At 47.4% G+C, this 21,039-nt stretch overlaps 2 protein-coding genes across 2 annotated transcripts in view; one reads left to right on the top strand and one right to left on the bottom strand.

The window, feature by feature from the left end:
* NDUFA1 (NADH:ubiquinone oxidoreductase subunit A1) overlaps positions 1–21,039 on the bottom strand; it is a 62,138-nt gene that overhangs the window by 17,140 nt on the left and 23,959 nt on the right. The window lies entirely within an intron of this gene.
* Positions 223–19,220, top strand: ATP1A1 (ATPase Na+/K+ transporting subunit alpha 1). The gene is made up of 22 exons (XM_081844880.1): positions 223–330; positions 3,337–3,396; positions 4,866–5,069; positions 5,741–5,854; positions 6,000–6,134; positions 6,253–6,370; positions 7,905–8,173; positions 9,239–9,437; positions 10,005–10,114; positions 11,206–11,340; positions 12,048–12,240; positions 12,615–12,790; positions 13,089–13,225; positions 14,161–14,311; positions 14,473–14,641; positions 15,022–15,176; positions 15,822–15,945; positions 17,023–17,168; positions 17,285–17,415; positions 18,080–18,181; positions 18,405–18,496; positions 18,923–19,220. Exons 1-22 carry the CDS (start codon positions 301–303, stop codon positions 18,949–18,951), a joined length of 2,979 nt encoding a protein of 992 aa, XP_081701006.1. The 5' UTR covers positions 223–300; the 3' UTR covers positions 18,952–19,220.

Below are 21,039 nucleotides of genomic sequence, written 5' to 3'. Positions count from 1 at the left end.
AAAAATATATATATATATTTAAAAATCATTGGTTTTTATCCGCCCTGGTTCCATCAGGTTCCACATTTAATTGCTGCACATTATTTCACCAGTTCAGGTGTGGCTGGCAGCAGAGTTGTGAAGGCACTTTGCTCAAGGCGCTGGGGCGGGTCAGAATTTGACATGACGAAGCTGGATGGACTGTTTCATTGCAAGGCAAATGATTTCTGGCTTTTCTTACAGACTGGACGTGACAAATATGAGCCTGCGGCTACATCTGAGCATGGAGCCAAGAAGAAAAAGGGGAAGAAGGAAAAGGATATGGATGAACTGAAAAAGGAAGTTTCGCTGGTAAGGACCTTTTGACATCTAGAGGTGGGGGTGACTCAGCTCATGAAGCAAGAGTTGGCCTTTCAGACTTTCCAAAGATGGTTTCCTAAATTTCAGTTACGTGCCCTGTTTCCTGCTCTGAACTTAGCTATAAGATTCAAGCTTCATTCACTTTCCTGGGCTTTATTGGCTAGCTATCATATTTTGGGGGGAATAAATTTGGGAACAAATTTGTAACAAAAGTAGTGTGAGGCGCAGTGTTTTGCCTAGTTGCTGTGGTGCCAAAACCTTCTATAAGTTGTCCTCTTGCCTAAAATTTCAGCCTCTCATTCCTCTGACAGTTGTCCTGTTCTTCCCACAACCCTCTTTTTTAAAAGAATAAAATCTGGTTGGCATCAAAATACAGTTTCTCTCTCTCTCTTGTATATTGTAAATTGTAATATATGTTTTAATATACGGAAGTGGCGCTGTGGTCTAAACCACTGAGCCTCTTGGGCTTGCTGATCAAAAGGTTGGCAGTTCGAATCCCTGTGACGGGGTGAGCTCCCATTGCTCTGTCCGAGCTCCTGCCAATCTAGCAGTTTGAAAGCACACCAGTTTAAGTAGATAAATAGGTGCCGCTGCAGCAGGAAGGTAAACGGCATTTCCATGTGCTTTGGGTTCTGTCACGGTGTCCCGTTGTGCCAGAAAGCGGTTTAGTCATGATGGCCAAATGATCTGGAAAGCTGTCTGTGGACAAACGCCGGCTCCCTTGGCCTGAAAGCGAGATGAACGCCGCAACCCCATAGTCACCTCTGACTAGACTTAACTGTCCAGGGGGCCTTTACCTTTTTTTTACCTTTTGAAATATAAATATAAGGGAAGGACACTCTGGCCTCGGGGAAGCTGCCTCCCTAGAATAACAACATGGCAAGGAAAATTTAGCAATTGACATTTGGAGCTTTAGGGCTGCAGAGCTAAAGAGAAAACACTTTGACTCCATACATCAACCAGTGTACTAAGGGTTGGGGTGTTTGTGTCGGTGTGTGTGTGTGTGTGTGTGTGAGAGAGAGAGAGAGAGAGAGAGAGAGAGAGAAGTGAGTTTGGGGTTCTCTGTATCACAGCGTGTTGCCTTTGAGAATCATTTGACTGAAATAAACAAATGCAATAAGTATTGTGGTGAATTTACTTATTTGAGATATTTCTGTATTGCCCTTCACTAAAATTGGTCCCAGTATGGTGTAAACAATTAACGTCCAAACAGTCAAAACACATAATAAAGCAACTGGCGAATAAAACAAAAGCCATCAGGAAAATTTGCATTTTTTCTTTTTTAAGGTTTGAAAACATAAGGAGTTTTCTCTGGACCCCTGGGGTGGGGCGGGAAAACTGTGGATACTAAACGAGTCCCCCTTGAGAGGGCGGGCATTCCATAAACTGGGTGCCACAAGTGGAAAGGTACCTGATTGTCACATACTTCAAGTCTCAGCTGACAATCTAACAGAGCAGGTGGGGTAATACAGGAGAAAGTCTTCCTTCACATTCCTTGGTCCCATAGAGAAAGAACAGGGTTAGATTGCCGTCTTTCTCCCAACAAAGATCTTGTTAGGAGAACCAGAGAGGTTTCTGTGCCATAACCAAGTCTGGAGCCAGACTGAAATGAGGTTCAGTAATGAGTTGCCCAGGAGACCCCATCTTTGGTACATCTATTCAAGCACCGAGCCCCAAAAGAGGCTATTAGTGACGGGACAACAGTTACCATAGTCGTCCGAGGCCTAAGAAGGTTTTTAAGGAGATGTGCTGCTGCTGCTGCTGCCGCCGCCTCCTTAAAGGCTGCCGGGGCTGCTCCCTTTTTCATGTAGACGTTAATGACCCCTGGATCCAGAGTCAGTCCTCTTCTCCTAGGTTTAGTCCTCCATAGACAAGGGCTGAGTACACAAGCAGGAAGCCTGATTTATCCTGAAGCAACAGCAGTTGAAACAGATCCCCACCCCGAAATTAGACACAATGCTTTCATGACATCCCAGATGGCTGTTAGAAAGTCGGACTTGAGATCTGATCAATAGGAGTGATTCTATCTTTGAAATGTCTGGCAAAGTCGTCCCAGCAGGCCTCCCAAGGGCTCTTGGATTGCTCCCCCTGGGCCTAAGCTGGAGAAAGCAAAGCTACTCAGAAAAGCTTTCTTGGACAGCTTTCTAAAGGTTCAGCGGTGGTGAAGCATTGCTGTTTTGTCACCTTCACCACAGATTGGGTCCCTCATTGTGTTTGATTGTCTTCTCCACTAGCCTTTCACTCTAGAAGCGTTTCGGAAAACCAGGATGTTGCATAGCTGGATTCTCAAGTGGATACAACTGGATAGTGCTATGCAGACCTTTGCATGCTTTCTTGGGAGTATATCTCATCTGAACTCAGTGGGACTTACCTTACATGGTTTCAGCCTTTAAAACACATTGGTTGTTAACAAAGGCGTTTTAAATAGCTACCTTTTTTAATAACAAGCTAAGCTAACCTAAAAGGGGCTGTTTCTTGTTCTGTCCTTCTAAAGCAGTGTTTCCCACCCTTGGGTCCCCAGATGTTTTGTTGGACTACAACTCCCATCATGCCTACCTAGCAGGACCAGTGGTCAGGGATGATGGGAGTTGTAGTCCAACAACGGATGGGGACTCAAGTTTGAGAAACACTGTTCTGATTTTTTTTAACCTGCTGTTTTCATTAGGATCCCCACCAAAGAGAGAGAGAAATATCTAGTCATATCTAGTATTATTATTTTGCTTCTCAGTTTAGACTAGCAGTTTGGAAGCTACAGCCCACCCTAACCTCCCTGCCTTCCTCCCCCGTTTTTTCAGTTTGGAATGTCTGCTTCTACTATTTAGCAAAGGCTTAACACATATAAACCCCAATTAATATGAAACTAAGCTAGAAACACTTGTCACCATTTTGGGGGTAATGTGTTTGGCATAAGTTAATTGCATTGCATAGAATTTCTGAATTTCTTGGGTGAAATAAAATCACCACCTATGCCTTGCTAATCTTTACTTTGCTTTGCAGGATGATCACAAACTCAGCCTGGATGAACTTCATCGGAAATATGGTACAGATCTCAGCCGGGTAAGGTGGCCAGCTATGGAGTGCCCCCCCCCCATTTCTGGTTTGCAATAACATTCTAAAGAGCCCTCCTGGTGAAAAAGAAATTTCTTCATGCTTAATGTTTTAGTCACAATTTGAATGCACCTAGTCTTTCCACACTGGACTGTCCCACTCAAAAGTTGTTACCTCCCCATTTCCTGAATGGTTTCTGAGATTTAGCAGTTGTTTGCCTCACTGCCATTTACATTCTGCTATAATTTTTTTTTAAGAGCCATGGGATTTCTTGAACAATGCTGGAAAATTGTGCTGGGGCTGTTTCGTGCTTGGAAGAGATAGAATAATGCAAGCTGGATTAAAGGGCTGTGGTCTTTAATCTCTTTAATTTCACTTTTTAAAAAGCCACCTGCAATTACACGGGGCTCATCCTTTCATTTTTAAAAAGTTACCGTTTTTTTCTGTGTATAAGATGCCCCCATGTATAAGACGCCCCCTATTTTGGGGCGACTCCAAATTAAGCAAACACCTCTCAGCACTACCTGTGTATAAGACGAGCCCCAATTTTAAACTTTTTTTTTGTAAAAAACCTAGTCTTATACACGGGAAAAATACGGTATTAGTGTTGGAATTTATCCGGCTATGCTATGTCATACCGGTGGCGACCATTTCACGCAGGGGTTGCTTTCCTGGCCCCCAAGCACAGCGCACAGAGGCGGAGCATGTAGATGTGTGCCCCATCTTGTTACACCCCCCCCCATTCCACCTTCTTCCTGGTCCAAAAGAACCCGCTCACCAGCAATCACGCATCAGTTGGACATGCCAAAAATGGTTGCCACCTGTACTTGTAGTAGGCCATTGAAATCAATGGACCAGTGAGTCATGACTGATTTTAGTCCATTGATAGCAGTGAGTCTGCTCTTGAGTATGATGCAGCTGGATACAACCCTTCCAGGATCAGTAATTATTAAAAGAACTGCTGGTGACTGGTGCCATCTTGGCAATGGCATTTCCCTTTCACTCTCACAAGAATGTCTGTTTTAAGATGGCACCTGCATGTACCAGGGTTGCCAACGCTGCCTTCCAATAGTTGTATTGTCACCAGCCCCAGACAGCATGGCTAATGGTCTGGGATGTTGGAAGCCATAGGACTTTTGCTGGTCCGTGTTAGCTGCTTGTGAAAATATACACAAACCATTTAAAGGCAATCTATGCTCTGCCTCCTTCGGTTGTTTTGTCCTTTGCAAATTTAGGAAGTGTTAATTGATTAGATGACAGCTCTACTTGGAAGTCTCTCAAAGTGGAGCAAATCCATCTCTAATAAGGGAACAAGCTAGCTAGCTTTTTAGGAAAGGCCAGCAAGAGAGAGATCGCCTATTGGCGGCGGTGGTGATTGCATTTCAGAAACCATCAGTAGTTGGAATGGAAAGTGTGCTTTGATGTTCCTTAGGGGAGATGCTGTAATATGTCTCTTCTTCCACCACCTCTGTGTTCAGGGTCTGACTCCTGCACGCGCCCAAGAGATCTTGGCTCGGGATGGCCCCAACTCGCTCACTCCGCCTCCCACCACCCCAGAATGGGTTAAATTCTGTCGGCAGCTATTTGGGGGCTTCTCGCTTCTGCTGTGGATTGGAGCTATTCTTTGTTTTCTGGCATATGGTATCCAAGCAGCGACAGAGGAAGAACCAAATAATGATAATGTGAGTTAATAAGTGTGTGTGTGGGGGGGGGGGGGAGAGAGAGAGAGAGAGAGAGAGAGAGAGAGAGAGAGAGAGAGAGAATGAATATGAATTGGGGAGGCTTCACTATGGCATTAAGCTGCATGGCAGGCTTGACTTGAATCTAAACCGTATGACCCAATTCAGACATAACTGGAAGTATTGATTCCCATCATGTGAACGAGCTTGTAGTAAGCTTTTAAATTCTTCGTTTGTGTTCATTAGCATGTTTCCCCATTATGTCTGATCCAATATCTGCCTTTCATAGTTCCATTGTTTTCTAACAATGTTGTTTCTAACGCCTTAACTGGTGTTACGGCCTACTTTATTTCAAACACTTCTGCTAAAGTGATCTACCAGTGGCAGTCTGCATCATGTTGCTGGTCTTTTCCCCCCTGTGATCTGGAAAATGCTTTGTACTTCCTCTTGTTTTTCCTTTTTCCCTTTTGTTTATTCCTCCGCCATCACCTTATTATCCGGGTTATGGGGCAAGATGAGACATACTGCGGACAAAGTGACTGACTTGCCCCCCATGCTGAATACAACTAATGTTATGACCCCAGGCCCACTGTTTGGGAATTGAAGGATTTGTCACTCAAAAAAAACCACGGGTTCTCGCCTAAAACTAATGCAGTGTGTGCATCTCTTTGCAGTTGTACCTTGGGGTTGTCCTTTCGGCTGTCGTCATCATAACTGGCTGCTTCTCTTACTACCAAGAAGCCAAGAGTTCAAAGATCATGGAGTCCTTCAAAAACATGGTGCCTCAGGTACGTAAGCGCTGCTTGTTCAGCTTTTGGTGGTTGTTGTTGTTCATACATCTGTCTCGAGACACGGGTAGGCGAAGGGGCTGATCCAGCGCATGGGTGTTGGCAGGTGTAAAGTTGAAAGTTGTGTTGTTTCTTCTTCTTGCAGCAAGCTCTAGTGATCCGAAATGGGGAGAAGATGAGCATCAATGCTGAAGGGGTGGTTGTTGGCGACCTGGTGGAGGTGAAGGGAGGGGACAGAGTCCCAGCTGATCTGAGGATTATTTCAGCTCATGGTTGTAAGGTATGTATGAGCATGCAGTGAGGCTTAAGGGACCGAGGTGCAGCCTGCAGAGTAACCTGGCCTGCCACAAGGGTGCAATTTCTCGTGCATTTTCTCAACAACATGCTTCCTCGCACAGGTGGACAACTCATCCCTCACGGGTGAATCGGAGCCCCAGACCAGGTCTCCAGACTTCACAAATGAGAATCCACTGGAGACTAGAAATATCGCTTTCTTCTCTACCAACTGTGTTGAAGGTAATACCCACTTTGGAATTTATGATCAAATGAACCAGCAGAGCATTGAAGTGTGAGGAGTTCTAGAAGTGATGGGTACTTCAGAACAAGGGAAGCTCTTGATTAGCTGCCTTTTCTGTTGGCCCATGATGCTGATAGATGATAATTTGTGCGGCCAAAAACCTCAACACAGTTGCTTGCGTTTGTGTTCTCTCAGAACAGGGATCACTTTCAGACAAAGGGAGGCCCAGCTCCAGCCATATCTTAGCCAGAATCGGAGAATGATCACATTTCTGCCCAAGCTGCCCCCAATATTTTCGTAGCCATATTTGTTTTGTCATCCGCTTGTCAAGAAGGTGTAGCATCTTGCCCTTTGGGGAGTAGGGGGTAGGCGAAGGTGACATGGGTGAGTGTCTGGAGGCGGTTGGAAGATGGATGGTGGCTAACAGAATGAGGTTGAATCCTGACAAGACAGAAGTACTGTTTTGGGGGGACGGGGGGCAGGCAGGTGTGGGGGGCTCCCGTGTCCTGAATGTGGGGTACCTGTGCCCCAGAAGGACCAGGTACGCAGCCTGGGAGTCATTCTGGAGTCACAGCTGTCCATGGAGGTGCAGGTCAACTCTGTGTCCAGGGCGGCTGTTGATCAGCTCCATCTGGTATGCAGGCTGAGACCCTACCTGCCTGCAGACTGTCTGCAGTGTGGTGCATGCTCTAGTTACCTCCCACTTGGACTACTTCAATGCGCTCTATGTGGGGCTAACTTTGAATATGGCTCAGAAACTACAACTAATCCAGAATGCAGCAGCTAGATGGGGACTGAGAGTGGCTGCCAAGACCACATAACGCACGTCCTGAAAGACCTATATTGGCTCCCAGCACATTTCTGAGCACAATTCAAAGTGTTGGTGCCGACCTCTAAAGCCCTAAATGTCCTTGGCCCAGTATACCTGAAGGAGCGTCTCCACCCCCATCATTCTGCCCGGATGCTGAGGTCCAGTTCCGAGGGCCTTCTAGCGGTTCCCTCACTGCAAGAAGTGAGGTTACAAGGAACCAGGCAGAGGGCCTTCTTGGTAGTGGCACCAACCCTGTGAAAAGCCCTCCCATCAGATGTCAAGAAAATAAACAACTAACTGACTTTAAAAAGACATCTGAAGGCAGCCCTGTATCAGGAAATTTTTAATGTCTGATGTTTTATGATAGTTTATGTGCTGTAAGCTGCCCAGAGTAGCTGGGGAAACCCAGCCAGATGAGCAGGGTAATAATAATATATATATATATTTAATTGTGGGTAGTAGCTGCCAGCTGCTTTATGAAGCTGTGCGCAGTGAAGCTTCTCAAGCAGTGTCTTTTCTAAGAAAGTTTACTTGGTAAAGTTCCTCTTGTGAAAACCGTATGCCACCATTCATGATGAGAGTGGGAGTATCTAGTTTGCTTACATCAAACTTACAATGCCACCTTAACATGCAGAACTGCCTTTACACAGAGTGAGCAAATACATATTGTTTTTCCCGACGCCCGCAGACTTGGCTGCTAAAACTTTGCCACTGTTTTCCAGGCACGGCTCGTGGTGTCGTCATCAACACTGGCGATCGTACGGTCATGGGCCGCATTGCTTCGTTGGCTTCCGGACTGGAAGGGGGGCAGACGCCCATTTCTATTGAGATTGAGCACTTCATCCGCCTCATCACTGGCGTGGCCGTCTTCCTTGGCGTTTCCTTCTTCATCCTCTCACTGATCCTTGAGTACACTTGGCTGGAGGCGGTTATCTTTCTCATTGGCATCATCGTGGCCAATGTACCCGAGGGGCTGCTCGCTACTGTCACAGTAAGTCAGTGCTGATATCTGTATGATGCCCAGCTCTGCCTCTCTTTCAAATCAGAACCAGTGAAGGCAGTGAAGGTCCTGTGTGAGTGCCTGGAGGCGGTTGGAGGATGGATGGCGGCTAATGAACTGAGGTTGAATCCTGACAAGACAGAAGTACTGTTTTTGGGGGACGGGGCAGGCTGGTGTGGAGGACTCCCTGGTCCTGAATAGGGTAACTGTGCCCCTGAAGGACCAGGTGCGCAGCCTGGGAGTCATTCTGGACTCACAGCTGTCCATGGAAGCACAGGTCAATTCTGTGTCCAGAATGGGTGTATACCAGCTCCATCTGGTACGCAGGCTGAGACCCTACCTGCCCGCGGACTGTCTCGCCAGAGTGGTGCGTGCTCTAGTTATCTCTCGCTTGGACTACTGCAATGCACTCTACGTGGGGCTACCTTTGAAGGTGACCCGGAAACTGCAATTAATCCAGAATGCGGCAGCTAGACTGGTGACTGGGAGCGGCCGCCGAGACCACATAACACCAGTCTTGAAAGACCTACACTGGCTCCCAGTACATTTCCAATCAGAATTCAAAGTGTTGGTGCTGACCTTTAAAGCCCTTAATGGCCTCAGTCCAGTATACCTGAAGGAGTGTCTCCACCCCCATCGTTCAGCTGGGACACTGAGGTCCAGCTCCGAGGGCCTTCTGGCGGCTCCCTCGCTGTGAGAAGAGAGGTTACAGGGAACCAGGCAGAGGGCCTTCTTGGTGGTGGCTCCCGCCCTGTGGAACGCCCTCCCAGCAGATGTCTAGGAAATAAACAACTACCAGACTTTCAGAAGACATCTGAAGACAGCCCTCTTTAGGGAAGCTTTTAATGTTTAATAAATTATTGTATTTTAATATTCTGTTGGAAGCCACCCAGAGTGGCTGGAGAAACCTAGCCGGATGGGCGGGGTATAAATAAATTGTTGTTGTTGTTGTTGTTAGGAACTGCTGCAGAGATGGGCGGCCACATGCCTTCCAGAGCCAATTTGCCCCTCTTCCTTGGCAGTTGAATGCAAGCCTTTCTCTTTGTCATTCTCCAGGTTTGTCTGACATTAACTGCCAAGCGCATGGCCCGCAAGAATTGTCTGGTGAAGAACCTGGAAGCTGTGGAAACTCTGGGCTCCACCTCGACCATCTGCTCTGACAAAACTGGCACCTTGACTCAGAACCGCATGACGGTTGCCCACATGTGGTTTGATAACCAAATCCATGAGGCCGACACCACAGAAAACCAAAGTGGTAAGCTGGCTGCTCTCTCCATCAAATAAATAAGCTCTGTGGTACGGCTGCCTCTTGCTGGTAGTCAAAACACGTAAATCAGCATGCCCCCCCCAAAAAAAGTGTTAATAAGGCTCTACAACAGAAGCTCTTACCATTGCATGAAATCGTTTCTGTGTTCCCAGTGTAGCCAAGGAGAAACACATTCAAAGCCTGACTGAAGGAGCATTCATGGCTGTGTAATCACAAGAAAGCTGGATTCTACATTAATTTACTGTGTTTAGAAAGCCCATGCTGCCTTTGAAAAAATTAATAAAAACCAGCCGTTATTCAGCACACTCTCTATATAATATACCCAGAAGTCCTGAGCTTAGTGCTTCAGTTAGTGGCATCTCCCAGGCTGGGCCTAAGCTGCCACTTTAGTACTGTACAGACCGTCCATAATTGCCAGCATGCACAGGAGATTTGCACAGTTGTTGTATGCCTGAAGTCATACTTGGTGACAAAGGGGGCTGGGGGGTAATGGGACAAAGCCAATCCATCTGGTTTTGTGTCTGACAACATCCCTGCTGCTTCCCACCTCCACAGGTGCCTCTTTCGACAAGACGTCTCCCACTTGGACGGCTTTATCCAAGGTGGCTGGACTCTGCAACCGGGCTGTGTTTCAGGCCGGCCAGGAAAACGTTCCCATTCTGAAGGTGAGTTCATCCCCTGGCTTAACCACAGGGGCTGCTCACTGCTTCCGCTTGACCCTCCGTGCGAAAGCATCACGAAAGAGGATGCAGGTTGGGGGGTGAGAGGCTTCTGCCAGCAGCAGAGGCAGCTCTGCAGCACCTCCAGGGCCAGAATGGCAACCTTTCTTTATTCTCAAGTTGTCAGTGGACATTTCTGTGGATTCTTCTATGGCCCAGAATCACTGGATTGCTGTAAGGAAAAGAAAGTAAACTGAAGGAAGCCTACGCTAACTTAGGAATAGAAAAAACGCAATAGTGCAGAAGTGTGAATTAAGTAATCCTGTACAACCTGTGCTTGCCATACTGATCAGTCTGTGAGACATCTGACAACATCCTCTCCTTTTTTTTTTCTTTTGCAATTCTGGGCAAGCAGCAAGGCCAGGAAATTATCATCATCATCGTTATCAAGCTGCTGGTCTGTGTTAACCTTGCTTATGCAGGCCTGGTTTTAGGTATAGGTCAGGGCCAAACTTGGCCCTCCAGCTGTTTTGGGACTACAACTCCCATCATCCCTAACTAACAGGAGCAGTGGTCAGGGATGATGGGAATCGTAGTCCCAAAACAGCTGGAGAGCCAAGTTTGGCCATCGCTGGATAGGTGTTCTTTTTACCAGCAGAGCAAATTTAACTTATTTCTGAGTATCTCCAGTTTATTTCCCTGACGGGCAGCAGCTGTGCTCAATATCTTCTGTTGTGTCATCATTTCGGAAGTAGCCCCTTCCACTGAAAAAGGTTGTTTCCTATTGAAGAGAAACCTGGTGAGAGGCCTGTGTCTCAGGGGTGTGGCCTGTGCTTTGCATACTCCCAGATTCAGTCCCCAGCAGCAGCATCCCCTGATGGGGCTCGGGAAAGTCTTCTGTCTGACTTCTCAACGCTCCTCACTTTCCATGTAGATAATACTGAACCGGATGGACCAAAGTGCTGACTGTGTGTAAAGCAACTTCCTCCTTTTTGGCCACTGGGTTACCTTAAAGAATGGGGAAATCGGAAAGGAGGGAGGTTCATCTTCCAGGACTTCATCATCTACTCACTGTGAACCCCTGTCTTGTTTCTCAGAGGTCCGTGGCCGGGGATGCCTCTGAATCTGCGCTGCTCAAATGCATTGAACTGTGCTGTGGGTCAGTCAAGGAGCTGCGAGAGAAAAACCCCAAGGTGGTGGAGATACCGTTCAACTCAACCAACAAATACCAGGTAAGAACGGGGTATTCACAAAACACCCACCACATTTCACGTAAACTGTAGCTGTTATATCAAAGGTAGCAACTTTTCACTTTGGGCTAATGTTATGAACTGGCCAGATGCAGAGGAGTGCAAGGCGTCACTGCCCCAGGGTATTGGTGGTGGCATGACGAGGGGTCAGAGGGAGAAGACTGGGAAGGAGGTGTTGGAAGCTGAAGAGGCAACAGAGTGTAGTGAGCAGGAAGAGGCAGAGAGCAGCCCAGAATCAGGCAGAGGACCGGGGCCAAGAGGGAGAGATGAGGCAGGCTGAAAAAGCCAGGGGGTCTCCCCCTCATGCTGTGTCCCAACTCCCCACCTCCCTGGTCTCCCAGAACCCACAGAGGTATGAAGAGGGCAGAGTGGAGACAGACAAGGCATCAGTCTCAGATTGCTTAGGAAGAATGTGGGGGGAGGCCCAAGATGTTTTGTTTCTTTGAAAAAAGAGTTAACTTCACTCATACCTTGTGAGTTACTGCTCCCGACACCTGCCCTGACAGCTAGGTTGGTTCTGTATTTAACTCGGGTGCAGTTTCGTTCCATGCCAGTCAGGTTGTGGCTTTGTCTGAAAGAGCTTTGTAGATGTTTGAGGCTGTGTAGAACTTTTTAGTGCATTCCGAACCACCCTCATAGATGAAATGCTACCCTCGAAATCAATTTTCTTACGCTGTTCAAAAATGCAGCTGTCGATCCACAACAATGCAAACACATCAGAATCGCGGTACCTGCTTGTGATGAAAGGAGCCCCAGAGCGAATCCTGGACCGTTGCAGCACCATCCTGATCCATGGGAAAGAGCAGCCCTTGGATGAAGAAGCTAAAGATGCCTTTCAGAATGCCTACCTTGAGTTGGGAGGCCTGGGGGAGAGAGTGCTGGGTAAGGTGTTCTGTGGACTCTTTTCCAGGTCCGTCTTAGAATAATGTACTTGCTTTAGTACAGCCAAGAAATCACTCTTGAAACAGAGCAATGCATGTTGGGCTCTGTAGCTTTGCATAGATTATAACGTGAAACATTGGTCAGGCTTTGTTTGTTCTAAGCTTTCAATGCTTGCTGCAGCCTCACATAGAAGGAGAGAATCTGGTTCTCTCTGAATAATACTTTCCACTAGCTTCCCCCAGAGCCCAAACGCTGGATTCCACAAGGGTTTCTCAAATGTTGTTGGGCATCTTAGCAATCAAAATAGCCAGGCTCAGCACCTGCTCCCCTCATGAGAGAGCACGTGAAATCATTTCCATTCAATTTGTCGGCAGGATTTTGCCACCTGGCTCTTCCCGATGAGCAGTTCCCAGAGGGCTTCCAGTTTGACACGGATGAAGTCAACTTCCCGGTAGAGAATCTCTGCTTTGTTGGGTTGATTTCTATGATTGACCCTCCTCGCGCTGCTGTGCCTGATGCCGTGGGCAAATGCAGAAGTGCTGGAATAAAGGTAAGCCACTTCTCCCCGTCGCTCTAAAATAGTAAATCCGCAACACCCAAGAACACAGAAAAGGGGCTTTATTTGTGTGCCGAGGAAGGTTCAGTCCAGGGAAAGCTGTCAACTTCTTTTCCATCTCAAAAGCAAGTGTGAAAACATGGTTGCTGGTGGTGGCCCTACCTCTTGAATAAACTGCTGCAGCACTCGCCTCTCTGCTCAGGGACAGTGGCATTCTGAAGAGATGGGTTTCCTCCATCTTGTTCTTGTTTCTAGCTGCCACAGACTGATGTTGCCCCGTTTTGTGTTCCAGGTTATTATGGTGACAGGCGACCACCCAATCACAGCTAAAGCCATTGCCAAGGGTGTTGGCATAATCTCCGAGGGCAACGAGACTGTGGAAGACATTGCTCTTCGTCTCAATATCCCAGTCAGCCAGGTCAACCCCAGGTATTGAGAAGCTGTCTGGTGGAAATGGACCGTAGAGCTTGTCTCAGGGAGGGTGGGGGGGGTCCTGCCCGTCGCCTTGTAAATTCCAGAATTTTAACAGCAAGTGTCTGTGTTAAGAAATAGGTGAAGAAAACTGGTAAACAGCATGTTGGGTAAGCTGTGTTGCTGCTTCATCTCTCAATTGAGCTGACTTCATCGTTTTATTTTAAATAAAATTACACACACACACACACCACTCAGCTACAATCATCTTGCAAGTGGTGTGTAAGAAAAACAATACAGAAAACATAAAATTCGGTGAAAATTGTAAAATCAGGCTTTGGTTAAAATGCCTTCTGGAATAATAGTTTTACCTCGGCTCCCAAACAATCAAAAACCAGAAGTGATCGTTCCAGTTTTCGAACATTCTTTTGGAAGTTGAACGTCCTGCTGGGCTTCTGCAGGAGCTTCCTGCAGCCAATCGGAAGCCATGCCTTGGAAGGCGAAGGGACTTCCAAGGTGCGTCAAATAAGAAGTCTTCAGAAGGTAGTGGAAGTTCCAACAGGGAGGAGCCCTGCTGAAGTCAGCCAAAAGTTGAGCCCATAATACTTAATAATAATAATTTATTATTTATGCCCCGCCCATCAGTTCCTGGTGGATATGAACCATGAATCATCCATGGGGGACCACCAACACTGACTCCATGTTCAGGCAGGCATATACAAGGGATTGGGCAGTCCCTGAGCTGTAAGGCGCCCAGAGTGTTAAGGCGCCATGTAGATTTTTACTAGAATATTGTATTTTGCCACTTTGGTCTTCCCAGTGGACTCTCCACTAAAACCATGAGCATGATCAGCAGCCCGGTCTGGCTGAAAGGGGCCCACAGTGGAGGGGGAAGGAGCAGGATTTGGTGTAACATTTAGGAGTTCTCAAAACTCTCTTCTTTTAAATCCCAGAGATGCCAAAGCCTGTGTCATTCATGGCTCCGATTTGAAGGACATGACCAGTGAGCAGCTGGATGATATCCTGAGACACCACACAGAAATAGTCTTTGCCAGAACTTCTCCTCAACAGAAGCTGATCATTGTGGAAGGCTGCCAGCGCCAGGTAAGCCGAGGGGACCCTCACTGAAGCTGATGGTGCTAAACTGGGGTCGGGGGGTGAGGCCTATTGGGGGGAGAAAAGGGGCTATTCCAGCTTAATCTAATGTGTGTGCAGTTTGGATCTGGGAACTGAAGGTCCTTTTCCTCCCCCTCTTCTCCTTCCAGGGAGCCATTGTAGCTGTCACAGGAGACGGTGTGAATGACTCCCCTGCTTTGAAGAAGGCGGACATTGGCGTTGCTATGGGTATCGCCGGGTCTGATGTCTCCAAACAGGCAGCTGACATGATTCTGCTGGATGACAACTTTGCCTCCATTGTTACTGGGGTCGAGGAAGGTGAGTTCCGCATCCCTGTGGCTGGTTTGGTGTCCTGAATGCAAGGAGCAGAACACTTCCCTTTCCTTCCTCCCATCCCATGTCAGATTCCAGGTCTCCAAGAACTTTCAGTACCTGGGGCTCCGCATTTGTGTGTGTGTGTGTGTGTGTGTGTGTGCTGAAAGCTTCCTTGGACTTGAATGCTGGCCAGCAAAGTGGAACTAGTTCCTGCTCCTCGGCGCTAGATTATTTTTTGCTTTCAGTTAAGTTTAGTCTGCTGAGGTGATTTCTTTCCTATCTACACCAGTGTGAAATGAAACCTGCTGTCTGTGGCTTGTGTGGACGTTAGTCCTGGCTACCTTGTGAAGACGGTCCTTTTCTTCCCCTTTCCTTTGTCTCAGGCCGCCTGATTTTTGATAACCTGAAGAAGTCAATTGCTTACACCTTGACCAGTAACATCCCTGAAATCACGCCTTTCCTCATCTTCATCATTGCAAACATTCCCCTGCCTCTGGGTACAGTCACCATCCTGTGTATTGACTTGGGGACTGATATGGTTAGTAAGTCATCTTTTTATCTATTTCTGCCATAAATAAGGTTTTGGTTCTGACCTGTAAAGCCCTAAACAACTTGAAGAAGCCAAGTTACTTGAAGGCGCAGACTCCTCCCTGTTGCTCTAGTCGATCCTTGCAATCAACTAACCACAGAACTGTAGAGTTGGAAGGGACCATGGCAGTCATCTAGTCCAACCCTCGGCAATGCAGAATTTTTTTTCACCCAACGTGGGATTCGAATCCAGGACCCTGACATTAACAGCCTCATCCCCTGCCTGTCCCAGATGAGGCTGTCTTAGTGCTGCAGCCTGTGGAGATCTGGTTATCAGTGCAGAGCAGGGGATTGAGTCCAATGTGGATGTTATATTTCTAAAATGTATTGTTCACTGCCTTGAGACTGACTTGGTAGGCGGTGTAGTTTATTATTTGTTAAAACTTTGGTAGCACTTTTGCACCCAATAGCCTACATCCTTCCTGAGGCTTTTGTTCATATTGCACAGGTCTTCTAAAATGCTTGCTTAGGAAGACTGATTTTCCCCCTCTCCCCAAACCCCTTGTATTTTTATCATTATTTTGGCATGGGCAAGACAGATTCATGCAGGAAATGAAACTTGTGAAGTTATAGCTAATGCTCTCTCCCTCCAAAGGTTCCTGCCATCTCTCTGGCGTATGAGCAGGCAGAAAGCGACATCATGAAGAGGCAGCCCAGAAACCCCAAGACAGACAAACTGGTGAATGAAAGGTTGATCAGCATGGCTTACGGTCAGATCGGTAAGGAAGCAGTTGGCTGGCGCAGAGGTGGACTGACTGCAGCTTGCATACGGTGGAATCTGGCCCTTCCGTATTGTTGGGAGTTGTTTGAGGGGTTCATACAGTTGAGGCGCATGAAATCTTCCTACATGTGGGAGAAGTGTGAGATCCAACTTTTGGCACAGGACAATGGAGGGCTTGGGGTGTGGACCTGCAGCTGAACCTTTCCCCTGGGCCATTTCTGGCAGTGTGTGGACAATCACTGTATCCTGAGCAAGGGAGGAAAGAGGGCAGAGGAGGGCATAGTCAAAACTGGAAAGAGGTTGTTTCAGTGGGGAGGGACCTTCACACACGACCTGCTACTGGGAGGTGGCTGCTTTGTGTAATCTTACTTTAGCCAATTAGGAGCTTAAAATATACAGTCCTACCTTGGTTGTCGAAGAGAATCCATTCTGGAAGCCTGTTCGACTCCCAAAATCATTCAACAACCAAGGTGCTGCTTCCAATTGGTTGCAGGAGCTTCCTGCACACAGTTGGAAGCAGATGTTCAGCTTCCAAAGAATGTTTGCGAACCGGAACACACACACTCCTGGGTTTGCAGCGTTCGAGAGCCAAAGCATTCAACTCCCAAGGCATTCAGCTTCCGAGGTATGACTGTATAATGTGGGAGGAGGTAGGGCAGAATCACATAGAGCTTCAGACTTCCTGGTAGTCTTAACTTACACAGTTCAGAAGTGTTAATTTAGAAGCAGCTGGCTCCTCAAGTGCAGAGGATGATGAAGAAAGCAGGCATGGCCAGAAATTTAGAAGGTGTGCATTCTTGTGCTGCAGACTGCTGGGGCACAGCGACGTCTCAGTTGAGAATGGGGGATAGCTGACGTAGCCTTTGTGTGCTCTGCCTACATTGAGAACATCAGAACAGTAGCTCAGTGCAAATGCAACTGGAGCTTTTGTAGCACAGGTGTGGCTTCACTCTCTCACCTTGAAGATTGGCTGAAAGGAGGCCTCCGCATCTGTGTCCCAGGTGTTTCTTAATTCAAAGCGTTGTTTTCTAGCAGTTGCCCATGGTGAACTAATTCCCCTTCTTCTCTTGCATAGGAATGATCCAGGCCTTGGGAGGCTTCTTCACCTACTTCGTGATCCTTGCAGAGAACGGCTTCTTGCCGTCCACCTTGCTGGGGATTAGAGTGTCGTGGGATGATCGGTGGATTAATGATGTGGAGGATAGTTACGGACAGCAGTGGGTGAGTTTTCAGAGCTTAAGAGGACTGTTAAAGAGTTACGTTAGCTGCATTATGGATGGCCACAAGTAGGAAGGACAAAGTTTGAAAACAGTCTCTCTTCTGCTTTAATCCCTCAGACTTACGAGCAAAGGAAAATTGTGGAATTCACTTGCCACACAGCTTTCTTCGTCAGCATTGTGGTGGTGCAGTGGGCAGACTTGGTTATCTGCAAGACCAGAAGGAATTCTGTTTTCCAGCAAGGAATGAAGTGAGTCGTGGGTTGCCGACAACCCCCCTTTCTCAGTGGCTAGTTTTTGTGTGTTGGCTTTTGAGCCTTTCGGGAGAGACAAAAATAGATTGAGATTAAAATGGGAATCGCTCTGTGCTGCCGATGCTGAACGCAGTGTGTGCCAGATTTCATGTGAAATGGAAACCAGGTTGCCAAACAGAGCCAGTGTTGTAGTGGTTGGTGTGTTGGTCTAGGACCTGAGAGACCAGGCTTCAAATCCCTAAGCAGCCGTGTCTCCCTGGGGGACACTGGGTCAGAGTCACTGACTTTCAGCCTTATCAGGGAGTACACCTGGTTCTGCCCTTCTCCTTTTTCCTATCACAACAAACCCCGCCGGGTAGGCTTACTTTAGAGCAGTGTTTCCCAAACCTGGATCTCCAGCTGGTTTTGGACTACAACTCCCATCATCCCTAGCTAGCAGGACCAGTGGTGAGAGATGATGGGAATTGTAGTCCAAAAGAAAAAAAAGCTTGCAGACCCAAGTTTGGGAAACACTGCCTTAGAGGAAAGGGTGAAAAAAGTAAGCGTAAAGTGTAAATATAAAAACTTGAGCCCCATAGCTTGTGCTCCTTTCCACTCGGAAACCAGGGTTGTGAATAAAGGTTACCTCTTTGAGGGCTGACTTTCCTTAAAACTTCCACAGGAACAAGATCTTGATATTTGGTCTCTTTGAAGAAACTGCCCTGGCAGCTTTCCTCTCTTACTGCCCCGGAATGGATGTTGCTTTGAGGATGTATCCTCTCAAGTGAGTAGTAAATCAGCTGCCTGAAGCCGATCATTATCTAAGCTTTCCCTCTCTTGCTGTGGTTGGTCTTGCTGTAATTTCTACCACTCTTAATTCCTTGACTGAGTCATTTTTGTTTTTAAAGAGCTGGGATTATCCTAAATTGTATGTTAGCACTTGTTTGTGAAGACTTCATCTAAACCTCATACAAGTATGTATTAAAACTGGAATTCTTATCTTGCAGACCAACATGGTGGTTCTGCGCCTTCCCCTACTCTCTCCTCATCTTTGTGTATGATGAAGTGAGAAAACTCATCATCAGACGCAGCCCTGGAGGTAAGAGTCTGCTGTCTGGCAACGTTATTATTGCGTGGTGTGCATACATTGCGTGGTGGTGGTCTGGCAGCGTGAGGGGGGCTGTTACATGAGGCACTCAAAGTAATTTAGCATTAGCCAGTAAGCAGTGCAGTCCATGCATGGATGCTGCAAGCATGTTTACAATTTTGGAGGGGTTCATTGGGTGGATTAAATATGGATTCCGCTACCTTATTTCATAGCTCTGCCAAGATGGAGAAAAAGCCCTCAAAGTGATGTTTTGGGGCTTGGATTGTAGGCATAATAGTTCACAACTATTAACATCGGTCAGAGGCATTAGATAGAAGAATAGGTTAACTTTTTGCATCTGATGTTGAGGACATGCAGCAAACTTGAGAAAGGAGAAACCCAGCTTGATGTGGATCTTTTTTCCTTCTTTCTCTGTAGGCTGGGTGGAAAAGGAAACCTACTACTAGAATACTACTGGCCAGATTTGGTTGCACTCTGACACTTCTCCGCTGTGTGAGCTTCTGGAATGCAGGAAGATGGAACCCTTGTAGGGGGCGGAAGCGATTGGCCGAGGGCTAGAAGAAGCATGGAATGGGGGAGGGATGGGAGTGCCCACCAGAGTCCAGGGGTGAGAGTGGAAGGCGGGAGTAGTTTTTAAATGTGCCTTTTTGTTTTTGTAAGAAACAATGAGATTTTATATCTGGACTTTTACAAATAAAGATGGATCATAAGAGGATGTTTGTGTCTTTGCTCCTGGTAATTGTGCACATGTGCAGAACGAGTGCTGCGGCAGCCAGCATGGGACACATTTGTTAAGAAGCCGAGGTTTCGGGCAAAACCACTGAAAGGGGTGGCCCCAAACTCTGACACACGTTGCCTGTTTTGGTGTCGTCATCTGCATAACAGTATACGTGCATTTTGGAAACAAGTGATCCTGACCATATTCAGTCAAACCTCGGTTGTCAGAACGTAATCCGTTCCAGAAGCCCATTTGGCTTCCAGAATGTTTGACAGCTGAGGCGCTGGCTTCCAAGTGGTTGCAGAAGCTTCCTGCACACAAGCGGAAGCCGTGTCGGACGTTCAGCTTCCAAGAAAGGTTCAAAAACCGGAACATTGACTTCCGGGTTTTCAGCGTTTGGGAGCCGAAACGTTCCAAAACGGAGGCGTTTCGGAGCCAAGGTTTGACACTAATCAAATTCATGTCTGTCTAGGTAAAGTCTGTCCCCTGTTTTGCCTTTCTTTTAGCCTGGAGGTGTTCCTTGAGCTGCTGCCGCCCTGCTCTCTAGAAAATCCTGGTGAGGTTGGCTCTTCTGCCTTCCGTGTCCCCTTTTCCTCATTGACGGGGCACATCGAAATGAGCCAGGAGAAAAAGCAGGGATTGGGAAGAATGTAGACGGATAGGAAGAGTGCAGATTGGCCCACGCCCATGAGATTTCCCTTACTCACATGCTAAGATAGGGATCAGTGACTCGCTCCTCTTAGATGCTAAGGATACCCTTGCAAATGCCAAACTTGGGCTCTGGTTTGGAGTGAAACCAGGGCACACAAAAAAATAAGACGGTGGTTCCTGCACAGCTTGGAAACTGAGCAGAAGTAGATTAGTTTGTAATATTAAAGCAGAAAAGAATTCTCCAAAATGGCCCAGCAGATCTGTGAGTTCACAGGACATTGAGAAGGGGAAAAAAACAGAGTTGTGTTGTAATTCCCAGTTGATTAATTGGGGGGGGGGGTTGGTGTGGCAGAGAGAAGAATAGTGCCCCCAGGTTGCACTGTGTGGAGGATTTGGAAGGAGAAAGGGGAAACTTCCCTCTGCTCACTTTCCTGAAACCCCTTCCTTCTCCCCTGTAGAGCATTCAGAGGTTTTGTTTCCATGTATGGCATGGGTAGGCAATCTCTCTTCATCCTGAGAACCGCAATGCATGCTGATTGTGAGAGGGCCAGAGCCAGGAGAAGCAGGCGGCAAATTGGATTTGACTTTCCGCTTTTTACAGCAGGCTGCATTCCCTCTGGGCAAACTTCCAGAGGTTCCTCCACCCCCTTCGTCCTTATCTCTCCATTGTGCATCCTGGCAAGGGAGAGAGGTATTATCACAGCACTTGAAGAGGCCACAGCCTGGCTAGAGTACAAAGGTCCCCCCCGGTCTGAGATTTCCATCCCAGCTGTGTTTGGGGGGGCAGGTATGTGGCGCTCACAAGGAAGAGTAACCCATGCTGCTACATGGCTCTTGCTGCAGAGCCTTAAACAGGAGGTCCTGAACCGTGTGTTCATCAAAACATTCAGTCATACCTTGGAAGTCAAGCAGAATCCGTTATGGAAGTCCATTCAACTTCCAAAACATTCAGAAACCAAAACGTGGCTTCTGATTGGCTGCAGGAAGCTCCTGCGGCCAATTGGAAGCCCCATTGGATGTTTGGCTTCCAAAAATAGTTCGCAAACTGGAACTGCAAACACGCCGATCAGAAGGTCGGCGATTCGAATCCCCGCAACGGGGTGAGCTCCCGTTGCTCAGTCCCTGCTCCTGCCCACCTAGCAGTTCAAAAGCACATCAAAGTGCA

The sequence above is a fragment of the Podarcis erhardii genome, assembly GCF_964252035.2.
Source record: "Podarcis erhardii genome assembly, chromosome: 17".
Lineage (NCBI taxonomy): Eukaryota > Metazoa > Chordata > Lepidosauria > Squamata > Lacertidae > Podarcis > Podarcis erhardii.
Note: the sequence above shows the minus strand (reverse complement) of the source record. Positions and strands in the feature narration are given on the sequence as shown.